Source organism: Eubalaena glacialis, chromosome 15, assembly GCF_028564815.1.
Source record: "Eubalaena glacialis isolate mEubGla1 chromosome 15, mEubGla1.1.hap2.+ XY, whole genome shotgun sequence".
Taxonomy (NCBI): domain Eukaryota; kingdom Metazoa; phylum Chordata; class Mammalia; order Artiodactyla; family Balaenidae; genus Eubalaena; species Eubalaena glacialis.
The window spans coordinates 75023548-75035562 of record NC_083730.1 but is presented as its reverse complement, the minus strand read 5'-3'; the positions used below and the strand labels follow the sequence as shown (position 1 = coordinate 75035562).

General features: G+C 48.6%; 2 protein-coding genes across 2 annotated transcripts in view; both read right to left on the bottom strand.

The window, feature by feature from the left end:
• Positions 1-5257, bottom strand: part of ACACB (acetyl-CoA carboxylase beta) — a 136485-nt gene extending 131228 nt beyond the window's left edge. The window contains exon 1 of the mRNA XM_061169893.1: positions 5186-5257. The gene's annotated coding sequence lies outside the window, so the exon portion shown is untranslated. The remainder of the gene's footprint in view (positions 1-5185) is intronic.
• UNG (uracil DNA glycosylase) lies at positions 230-11162 on the bottom strand. The gene is made up of 6 exons (XM_061169892.1): positions 10685-11162; positions 10079-10174; positions 7455-7552; positions 6724-6812; positions 5186-5364; positions 230-1180 (listed from the first exon to the last, which is right to left on the bottom strand). Exons 1-6 carry the CDS (start codon positions 10994-10996, stop codon positions 1040-1042), a joined length of 915 nt encoding a protein of 304 aa, XP_061025875.1. The 5' UTR covers positions 10997-11162; the 3' UTR covers positions 230-1039.
• Positions 11163-12015: the final 853 nt, after the last annotated feature.

Below are 12015 nucleotides of genomic sequence, written 5' to 3'. Positions count from 1 at the left end.
CCCAGCTAACAGCAAAACAGCGCTCTAACGGGATCTGGAATGGAGGTGCACACCTAATAAAGATTGCCTCTTAAAAAAAGGATTTAAAAAAAAAAAAAAAAAAGGATTTAAAAAAATGTATATATACACATCTGCGTTAAGTATCTTTTTAAAAAAAGCAAAATTCACCAGTGTTGCCAAAAAAAAATCCCAAAGTGATTTCAGTCTATCCCCACCCCCTACCCCCCCACACACGAAAACACAACATTGGCAGTATATGCTGGCTCAAACCCAACGCGGGGTGCAGCTAGGAAAAAAGCATTTCTTTCCTCTTAAAAAAACCAACAAAAACCGTTCTCCTCCTTCCTGTTCAACCTCCACAGCTTATTCCTAGAAACACCCAAAGAATTACATAACTAATTGCATTAGAGTAGACCCAGTTCACTTTCCCCAGCCTCCAGACGTGAAAGTTCACACCAAGGATGGTTCCTTAGCAATTTTCGCCAGTACTGCAGTCAGGAACTCGATCCCTAATTTCTGGGAACTTGCAAAACGTCCTCAGGCTTCCTGAGGGCTCCGTGAAAGATCACGGGCCAGTGTACCTGACCAAGACTGGAATGCCAGGCTGGGTAAAGAAAGGGGGCCTTTCCAAATAAAAACACTCAACACCACAAAACCTAAAGTCTAACCTACCAGGTAAAAACAAGTAGCAGCTGGCTGTACCAAAAAGGTGCTTATCTCCCTGCTTTGGCCATGAAAGTAATAACAAAGGGGAATACAGTCCAGACTATTTGACCTCATCTCCCTTCCAAGAACCTTGACCCACAGACAGCATATTCCAGGCCAGAGGTCCCAGGGTGATTTTGGGGTTTCTGGCCAGGGAAAGCTGCTGCCAGGCTGCCTGGCTCACTGCTGCTCCGCGGAAAATGTGCGCCCTCGTGCAGGGTGCTGAAGAATTAGGAGGGAAATTGTTTTTTGACTTTGACTTCGTAAATGACAGATACTTCAATCACAGCTTCCAGAAAACCACTCAAAGACCCCCGACCCCCAAGGGTCAAGGTCACAGATCCTTCCAGTTGATGGGCTCTTTGCCGGACTTCTGCAGCAGCTCGTTGGTTTTAGAGAAATGCCTGCATCCGAAGAACCCCCTGTACACCGAAAACGGCGAGGGATGAGCGGTCTGCAGCACGTGGTGCCGCTTCTGAAAGAGGAGGAGACGGGGAGTGAGATTGTGGGGACACTCTCAGGACTTTTAAAAAGAACCACTCTGGCTGTGGCGCTTTCTGTCAGCTCTGGCGCTCCCCTGTGACCGCTCTAAATTCGCCTGCTTTCCTCATGGTGTTGGTTTACTTGCAGCATCCACACAGGTCCGTGCGTTCATCCTCCACTGGTTGGTAGAGCCACTGCCTGGGCTAGGCTCTAAGGATGCAGAGCACCCGTCTCTGCCCTCCACTGGGCACTCTCGATAGGACTCGCAGGTGCCCTTGTCCTATGACCCAGCAGTCCCACTGCTGAGTGGGACTGCTAGGTCTCCCACTGCTGAGACTGTATTTGGTAAAGGACGCCACGATGCACACATCTCCATAAAGATGCAGGCATGAGGAGGTGCACGGCTCCTATCAGGTAAAACCTACCATAAATCCAGTGTTATGCAACAGATTACAAATATTTTTCTAAAGTTCTGGCAACGCAACACCACATAGCTACTAGAAGAACAAGATCAAGCTACATATGCTGACACAGGGAGACCTCTAAAATATGTCAAGTGGAAAAAAAAAAAAGCAAGAAAAAGTGATAAATGCATTAAATAAAAAAAAAATTCTTTGGTAGGGGGGATAAGACCCAAGGCACTATTTATAGTAGTTCCTTTAGGTGAAAGATTGTACCTTTCTATGCTGTTTGCATTATCTCACCACCAAAATAGAATACTTAAAATTTTTTTAAATGTCAACTGTAGTTAACTTAGCAGGAAGATTCTGGACCATTTTTGTTTTCTTCATTCTTTCCTGTATTTAAATAAAAATCACCCAACAGGGCTTCCCTGGTGGCGCAGTGGTTAAGAATCTGCCTGCCAATGCAAAGGACACAGGTTCGAGCCCTGGTCCGGGAAGATCCCACATGCCATGGAGCAGCTAAGCCCGAGTACCACAACTATTGAGTCTGTGCTCTAGCCCGCAAGCCACAACTAGAGAAAACCCGCGCGCAGCAATGAAGACCCAATGCAGCCAAAAATAAATAAAAATTAAAAAAAAAAAAATCACCCAACAAATAATTGTCTTCCAAGACACCCCTGCCTTCAAGGAGCTGGGCTGAGGAGGGGCCATCAGTGAAGCCGGGCAGCGCAGTATGGGTCAGGGCATGGAACCTGGGTTCCTTCAGGTCCTGGCCCTGCCACTCAGCAGTGGCGCAGCCCCAGGGAAGTCGCTGACCCTCCCTAGGCCGCAGGTCACTTTTCACCTGCGGACTGGAAGTTAACAGCAGCGCCTGCTCAGGAAGATCCCGTGAAGAACAAAAGATGGGTCGTGCGCGCAGAGCATCCTGGGAAGGGATGCAGGCCGGGTGCTCAGCACAGGGTACAGCATGTGGGACAGGCCCCTGAACACGTGAGCTGTGTGCATTATAAAGGACCAGTCAGCCAGCCTCCAGGGAAGGAAAAGACCTCTACATGCTGGACGGAGGAAGCAGGATGTTCAAAGGCAGGCAGGGGAGTGGGGGGCGGGGAGAAGTCCAGGTGGTTCAGGGGGCCTGGAGTTCACAGAGGGTGAGAGGCAGGCCGGGGCCGTGCCCAGACCCCAGCTCATAAGCCCAGGTCAAGGCCCTCCAAGGAGAAGGCGTCTGAACCCTCTGCTCTGGGCAAGATGAGATGGGGCTGACCTGAGACTAAGTTGGGCAGGTGGGGGTGGTGCTGAGAGAAGAAAGGCTGTGTATGACTGGTTGCAGGAGGTGGGGATAGATACAAAGGGTGGAGGAGGGAAAGAAAGGGAGGGGTCAAGAATGATATGTGATTTCTGGTTGGGCAACTGGGTAGACAGCGGTCCTTTTTATCCTTGGGCATCCAGAGGCCCAAGTTTAGTGAGGGATGGACGAGGAAAGGAGAATTGGAAAATGTTGCATTTGATGTGCTTCCAGGTCCCTAGTAAGGAAGCAGATGAATATATAGATCTAGTGCTTAGGAGACACCCCGGGTTAGAGATGTGCAACTTGGTTTTTAATGGTCAATCTACTAGTTTTTTTTTGTTTTTGGCTGCGCCATGCAGCATGCAGGATCCTAGTTCCCCAACCAGGGATCGAACCCAGGCCCTCTGCAATGGAAGCGCGGAGTCCCAACCGCTGGACCGCCAGGGAAGTCTGGTTTTTAATGGTCAAGCTACTTTAACAACTGTTTACTTTCAAACTGAACCATTATTAAGATTACAGATATACTGAGTAAGGGCGCTTCTGACCACAAACCTCCCTAAGACACAGACTGGAAATCACTCCCATACACACTTCACTACCGAGATAATCAGATCTTAGCAGTTAGTTCATTCATGCCAGGTTTTATTCCTACTATTCCCTTCCCGAAAAGAAAAACACCTGAAAACATCCTGTTCATTCACACAGAACCTTTATAGAGAAAGCAGCTCTTCCATCTGACCTACACGCCCCCTTGCTGTTTGCATCCATGTGTATAAAGACACTGGAAGGAGACGTCAGACAGTAAAACCCAGTGCTTACCCCAGGCCAAGAAGAATCTGAACAGATGGGGACTAGGAGGGGAGACCTTAACATCCTTTATTTTCTAACCATGTGAATCTACTACCTTAAAAAAGGAAAAAAGGCCTAAATTACGAAATAAAGGTAGAACTCCACTAGAGAGAAAATGGAGGAGATAACTGACATGTGAGTCAAGTCTCTAGAGCTGATGGCTGGCTTGGAACCCTGCCACCCTCGCCCGTGGGCTGGGCAGGCCTCCCCACGGGCCCGCCCAGGTGAGCGGGCTGCTCGGATCAGACTCCGAAGCTCCATTCACTGCAAGTGGACAAGTGACCTCGCCTCCCTGAGCCCCAGTACAAAGCGGGGTCAGCGTATCCCTCCCACCCCCAACAGCCTTTGTAAAGGTCAGGAGAGATGCTGTGTGAAAAGTGCTGGACTTGCTCCTGACACCTGTTTGCACATCTCTGATACACCATAAACTACTGCCATGTCGCCTCGGTTCATCCCTTTACCTCACTTATGATGTGTGTATGCTATGATTTCTACCCCCACCCTCACCGCCCAATTCAGTGCCTCCCAGTAGCCCAAGCTAAATACTCCTCCTTGCCGTCTCCCTCCCTCCCTCCCAGCCCCACGCCCCCTCCTCCCCTTGCCAGTCTCCTTCATACCAGCATCACCTCCAGTCCGGTCACAGGCATCCCAAAGAGAAATGCCAGTGCTCAGCACAGTGGGGAGGCAGAATTAGGATGGTTTTAGGACTGGGTTTAAGGGGATGAGGGAGGGCATTCAAGGATGACTTCCGGTTTTTAATCTCAGCAACCAAGTATACACAGGTGGGTCGGGGAAGGATGCGGTGGGGCGGGCAGAAACTGAAGAGCTGGGTTGGTGTCGGGGACCAGCAACCAGGGCCCAGGTTTAATAATCATCGCTGATGGTGTTTTCATGGGGGGAGGTTAAATTTGCGATTAAGTGGAACTCTTCATGTTTTCCATATACCCTCAAACTTGTTGAAAGCAAGAGACTTACCTCGCTCATCATTTACTGCATCGGTTGTTACATGAATGGAACCTGGGGACCTGTGTATCTTTCTGTGTATGCAGCAAGTTTATGCCAGTGTTACCAACTGCATCTAAGCAGAAGCTGGCCAGCTGTTCTCCTCATACACAACTAATCATTTCGTCTGAGTTCTGTTCAATTTTCTTCGTTTCCTTTTTTTTTGGCTGCGCTGTGTGGCATGCAGGATCTTAGTTCCCTGACCAGGGATGGAACCTGTGCCCCTGTGTTGGGAGCACGGAGTCTTAACCCCTGGACCGCCAGGGAAGTCCCTGAATTCTGTTCAATTTTCGATGGGAAACCTAATCCTAATTATCACAGTTTTAAGGGAAAATAAGCTTCATTTTATGACATGGATTTTCTAGGACCACATAAAGGGATTCCTAGAATTCTCTAACCTGTTTAAAAAAAAACTGTTTAAAAAAACAAACAAACAAAAAAAAACCCCAAAACATACCCTATCAATGGCACTGCCTTTCTTCTGAGCATAAGAGCCCCAGAGCAGGAAGACAAGGCCGTTCGAGTTCTGATTGAGCCAGGACACGACAGCATCGGTGAACTGCTCCCAACCTCTCTCTTTATGAGAATTGGCCTGATGCGCCCGGACGGTGAGGACGGCGTTGAGCAGGAGAACACCTGCGAGCACACAGCGAAGAAGCAGGTTCAAGGGAGGCTGAAACGTGGAATCTAAAATTCGACACAAGTGAACATATCTACGAAACAGAAACAGACTCACAGATAACAGAGAACGGACTTGTGCTTGTCACGGGGGGGATGAGGGAGGGATGGACTGGAAGTTTGGGGTTAACAGATGCAAACTATTACATACAGGATGTACAGCACAGGGAACCCATCAATATCCTGTGATAAACCATAATGAAAACGAATATGTATACGTATAACGGAACCACTTTGCTGCACAGCAGAAATTAACATTGTAAATCAACTATACTTCAATAAAATTAAAAAAAAAAAATAAGGGGGAGGCTGAAACGAGTTGGCCTAAACACCCAATAATGGGCTCAAAGCATGACGAAACCACCCCAAGATGGAAACTGGTGCAGCCACCTGAAATCAGGTGGTGGAGAAAGCATTAGGACGTGACCAGCTGGTGCCTCTGTGCGAGATTCATTTTCACCTCTGCACTTTCAAGACCGAACTTCTGAGTTTGCAACAGTGACCGTGCATTATATCCATCATCAGAAAGAATTGTTTAAAAAAATATACCCTAACTGATATGAAATAACCCTGGAAAGTAACACAAGGAGGCCAAGACGTTTCACTGAAACAAAAATCTCACTGCAAGAAAAGAGTAAATATTCTTTCCTTATCCTGATTGTAGTTTGTTAAAAAAGGAGAAAGAAGTCACACAGATAGGTATTAAACACACACAACATAACCCGTGTGTCGAAATGAGAAAACTTGAGGCCACCTTCTGAATGGTCGAAGTTGAGTGGCTCAACGTAAAATATGAATGACGAGGAACCAACTTTTCCCTTTCATGCTATGATTAAAACATGAAAAACACTGGCTGCAGGATAAAAGCGAGATACTTTTTTTTTTCACTAGATTACTGGTTTATTACAAAGGATATTAAAGGATGCAGTCAAGTCAGATGAAGAGCTGCAAAGGGCAAGATAGAGGGAAAGGGCACGTGGCTTCCATGCCCTCTCTCAGCTTGCCTCTCTCTCCAATCTCCATGCGTGCACCAACCCAGAAGCTCTCCAAATGTCATCCTTTGGGGGTTTTATGGAGGCTTCATTACATAAGCATGATTGATTAAATCACTGGCCATAGGCAATGGATTCAACTTCCAGCCCATCTCCTCTCCCTGGATATCAGGGGGTGGTGAGATACATTCTTTGTCTTACATAAACTTAGCCATTTTATTAGAGCTCTCTGGTTCTTCACGGGTATCTTTCAAAAATATAAGCAAGCCAGACAGAAAAGACAGTTGAAATCCATCCAAAACACATCTAGCAGTGGCTGGTTTACCTTGCCTGGCCCATCCGGATAAATCTCCATGACCAGGATGAACAAAACCATCTATGTCTGTAGACAGTTCTTTATAAATGTTTTCCAAACTGAAAGCAAGCCAGAAGAAAAACAAACAAAAAAAACAGAATCTTAAGCACAATTCGGAAAGTTCAGGACTCTCCAGCACACACGCAAGTTACAGTCCACAAAGCCAGCCCTCAGGGCGGACAACAGGACACACTGCACTGATTCATGGGAAACACTGCCCTTCCTTTAGACAGGCACACCTGCCAAACGCCTTTACTTCGGTCAGTGCTTGGGTTTAAGAGAACTTTGGAAAACCTAAGCAAATTAGCCCAGGAGTTACCACCCCACTCCCAAGTGATGGATTTAGTTTATACCTTTAATGTTCATTATATTTGTAAATGATATGTAAAATCCTCCAAAGCAGGGGTTCTTAACCAGGGGTGATGGGGCCCCACAAGGGACTGCTGGAAACATCTGAAGACATTTTTCATTGTCACAAATGGGGGTGGGGCGTGCTGCTGGCATCTCGAGGCCAGGGGTGCTGCTAAACATCCTACCACGCACACGGCAGCCCCCCGACCACAAAGACCCAGCCCCACACGTCAGTAGTGCAGAAACTGAGAAATCCTGCTCCAAAGGCTAGTGACGGTCCCACAAACAGGTGCACCTGTAATTTGAAAGTAATCACGATTGGAGCTGAGCCACCTGTAAAGCCTGCGTACCTGGGTGGGGGTGGCACGGGCCTTTGAACACTAAAGCAGAGCCCATGAGCTTGATTGGGTCCGTGATATGGATCCTGTCCCAGGATGACAACCTTCACCTGTGAACACCAGATGGCGAGGATCAAACACTATAGTACAGGCAGTCTGAACGGACACCTGGCTGGCTGACAACTTATACAAAGGGGCACTACGAGGACAAGGGCAGGCCCCCCTCCCGGCCCAACTAAGAGCCCCCAGAAGGGAGCAGGTGACTTGGCACCATCACTTTGCATTACCCAGTTATCCTTCCCTCAGTCACCTGCCGCAGTGCCCCCTCCCTTCTCTGACCCACGTGTTTGAAACAAGGTGGGGGTCAACTGTGCTTTCATCCCCTTCATTTTTCAAATTACAAAAGGAAATACGCCCTTGTCACAAGTACGACCATCCAGAAACATATCAAGATCTCCGGGTCATCCCTACCCCGTCCTGATTCAACCATTTATAATCACTTATTGATATATAATTAGGGTCATTGTACTCATCACCCTACATTTTTGTGTTTCTCACATCATACACTGTGGGCCTCCTTTAAGTCAACAGAGCTCAGTTGTTGATGGGCAGTCAGCTGGTTTCCCAGTTTTTTCCCTTAAAAAAATAACACAGTAAACATCCTACTACATGTATCTTTACATACTGCTGCTTTCATTTCTATGGAATAGATTCAGAAGAGTGGAGTTGTTGGTCACAGTGTAAGTGTATTTAAAATTTTCATCGACACATGCCAAATTGCTTTTCCACGAGTTGAAGAAACTCCAGTGTCCCACCAGCAGCATATGAAGGAGCATGTTCCCCTGGACCGGTACACTGCAGAGATACTGTGGGTTTAGCTCCAGACTGTCTCATTAAGCGAACATCGCAATAAAACAAAGTGACGTAAATTTTTTGGTTTCCTAGTGCATACACGATATGGTAATCTATTAAGTGTGCAATTGCATGTCAAAAAAAAGTACATTATCTTAATTAGAAAGTACTTTATTGCTAAAAAATGCTAACCATCATTTGACAATGAAAGGTTGCCACAAAACTTCAATTTGAAAAAATCGCAGGATCTGCAAAGCGCAGTAAAACAAGGTCTGCCTGTGTCCTCTTAAGGGATGGAACCAGAGGAGAATGAGGTCACTGTCACAGTCAGTGGTGTTAAAATACTACTAGGCCTTTTGATCGGGTGCCTGCCCACCCACCTCTCTTCATTCCCACACTTCTGCCGTGTTCCTTCTTAAGACTCTCCTTCCGTAGCCAACATACACTTTATCCTTCAAAATCCAGCTTCAGACGTTCCCACAATCAGGCAGCTTTCATGGGCCACTCCGTTCCTCCAGTTGGTATTCACGCTGCCCCTGGCATATTCCCCATCATGAAGCAACCTGTCCGAGCGGGGAAGCTTTCCGGTTCTGGTCCTGGATAAGGACCTCAGAGGAGCCAGGTCACATCCCCGACCCTCCACATGCTCATCGGCAAAGAAGCCCCACCGGGCCATCTGATCTTCAGAAGTTTCATGCACTTTTCTTAGTCTTTCTTTACAATATTGCTCATTGGTACTCAAAACAGGACATACTTCAAACAAGGGGCAAACTAGTACTGAATTTAATAGGACTTGTTTTTTTTTTTAACTTTATAAACAAGGAGGTACGTTCGAAGTGCTTGCTCTAAAATGAAAATTGTGAAGTCTGCTAAGTATTAGGAGTGTCAGCCTTATCACGATGGCGTCTTCAACAATTTCACTTCTCTTTGATTTAACAGGTACTTACTAAATCACGGGATTCCTGCCCTCAGCTTACAAAATCAGTAAGGCAAAAGGAGAACAAAAAAATGGAACACCTCCAATGCAAGCAGATACTAAAAACCCACATCACAAAGGAAACCCACATCACAAATATAGTGGGGGACAGGCCTCCTTCCGGGAGGTGCCAGAGATGCACCTAGTTGGTTTTCAAAAGACAGAAGTGAGGAGAGGGTCACCGCCCTGTCCAGCTCCAAAGGAGGAGAATGGAAGGTGGAGGTGAGGCTGGGAAGCAGGAGGTGGCCGTATTCACCCTCAGCTTTCATAGTTTGCACCGTGGGAAGCCACAAACAAGCTTCTGACAGCGAGCAGCCATTGTATACATTGAACCAAAGCAAAGGAATGTGTTAACAGGAGATGTGTTCAGGCCAGAGGTCAAGTTTGAAAGCATCAACCGTAAAGGATGGTGTGGTCAGACAGAAAGAACACTGAGCTGCAAGTCAAGGTGGGACCGCCGACAACCACTTGAAAAAGACTTAACTGCTTCGTGCCTCAGTTTCCTCACCACCACACTTTACCTCTCACGGGCATGGGGTCGGTTTAAGGATAAAATAAAATACAAGTGAGAGCATACAGACCCACGGTTTACGTACATACTTTTCTTTTTTTGCTATATGAACGGCACACAGTAAAAGTTAAACAGGGTACATTATAGGCTAAAATACAGCCCGCCAAACCTCACAATTTCAGTATTTTATTTATTACTGAATTATGGACAGTGGCTTAACTCCAGTGTCCCTAATTTTAAAATACCATTTGCGTCCTACTCCCCTTTTAGTAAAATTCATCCACAGCTTGTACTTACATCTCTTATGTCACACATTTGGGTCCATGTGAAGACTTGCTGCGGGGGTGGGTAAACAGTGTAATGTTTTCTTTCTTCTGCAACAAATCCCATAAGCTGATGGAAAGATAAACTAGATTTACAATCAGATTCTCACTGGAAAGCATACGAATTCAATAAGAAAGCTTCTAATGCAAGCTACTGGAAGAGCTCTTAGCTAGCTCTTTGCCAAGTTTTATATCCAAATTCTGCTTAAAAATCAAAACAGTTCCCCTCCCGACATTTTAATTCCCTTCCCCTTTCTTTGGGCTGGGTCAAAGTTGATTGGCCTGGCAGCCTTGATTTCCTGTGGGTGCCAACCCCTCCCTCTTTTTTTTAAAGGGCAGGTTTCATTCAGTCGGGTTTGTGGTTTTACCAGGCCACTCCTTCCTAGAGAGCAGACTAAACAAACGGGTTAAAAGAAGCTATGATATCACCTCATAGTCTTTTAAAAACCTTAAACTGGGCAGATTCAAAACATCATGGCTGTATGTTGAAGGAGGGAAAGTAGGAGCTCACGAAAGCAATATCCTACAAACGTGGGCTTGGCCTGCTATATTTACAAGTGCCCGCAGTCTCCAACTTTACCTTAATAAAATATGGTTTCCCGAACTCCCCGCTGAGGTGCTTCTTCCAACTCTCACCAAAACCTACAGGCACATTGCGCGCTGCAAGTCTGAGCAGCGCGGCGGCCTTGTTCCTCTGGATGCGGACCAACTGCTCGGGGCTCAGTGGCGACGAGGGCGGCTTGCCGGGCTCCTCCTGCCTGGCCGGGATCTTCTTGGCGGGGCTAGCCTGCAAGTGGTCCCCGCAGAAACGGGTCACGAGCTGCAGCGGGCCTCTCCCGGGAGCCCGCAGCTTCCGTCCCCAACCCAACAGCCCAGGGTAGAGGACACCCATTCTTGGGGTTTCGGCCCCGCTCGGCAGGTCCGTACAAAACCGGACTCTGGAAACCCAGGGCTGATCCCAGTCCGGCACTAACAGGCCGCTGCCCCAAATTTCGAGTTTGGTACCAAAACAGGGCAGGAAAAAGGTCTGTGAGCAAGGCCCGCAGCGTCTCGCTAGGGGTTCACGGAGAAGGGGCCCAGCACCCAGGGCCCCGCCCCGCGGGTCCCGCCACTAGCGTCCCCACGTGGTCTTTTCGCGGCAAAAACCCTCCCCTCCAGGACCCACCCCCTCCCTCCTCTGATTGGAGGGTGGGCCGGCCCCCTCGCCTCTGATTGGCGCCGTGGGCCCCGAGGTTCGCCTCCATTGGCTGACCCCTCAGCATGGCCGCCGATGGGGCGCCACGGCGGGTGTTTTGAACACGTGGAGGCCCCAGTTTACCCAGTCAGCCCCATGTTCCTGCAACCCCTCGGTCGCGCGGGGTCCGCCGCCCTCCTCGCCCTCTTCGCCCTCTTCGCCCTCCTCACCTTCCCTTCCCCCTGACCCCCGGCCCCATGAGCGGTCCCCGCCGCGCCTTACCGCCGCATCCCCGCTCTCAGCTACCGCCGCCACGCCGTTCCACTGCTCGGCCGGCTCGGAGCTGCAGGCACGTCGCTTCCTGGCGGGGCTCGGGGTGAAGAAGGAGTAGAGGGTCTTCTGGCCAATCATCCTGGAGCCGAGGAGAGAGCGAACGCACCCTGCCCGGGGACCCGCGAGTTTGGCGCCAGCTGCGGCGGTCAGTAATTGGCGCCAAGCAACCCGCGCATGCTCCGACCGGGGGGCTGTGGGCGAGGGGGCAGCGAAGGGCCTAGTGCGCATGTGTGGGAGGGGCCTCTGGGCAAGGTCCCTGGGGTGAAGTGGGGCTCAGAAAGGTCTTTAGAGAGAGCGGGGTTCTTTAGGTCGGTTCACTCAGATGTTTACTCTTTCATTCATTATTCTCACCCATCATACCTCTGCCCTGGGCAAGTCCCTCCACCTCTCAGCCGGTGAAAGAA

Bases quoted from the DNA above. Each gene is read 5' to 3' on its own strand.
- UNG (XM_061169892.1), bottom strand. From the start codon at position 10,996: ATGGGTGTCCTCTACCCTGGGCTGTTGGGTTGGGGACGGAAGCTGCGG. The intron at 7,553-10,078 runs GTAAGTACAAGC...TGGTGTTCACAG, and splicing joins AAATGTGTGACATAAGAGAT to GTGAAGGTTGTCATCCTGGG. The intron at 6,813-7,454 runs GTACGCAGGCTT...GCTTGCTTTCAG, and splicing joins CCCGTGCCACCCCCACCCAG to TTTGGAAAACATTTATAAAG.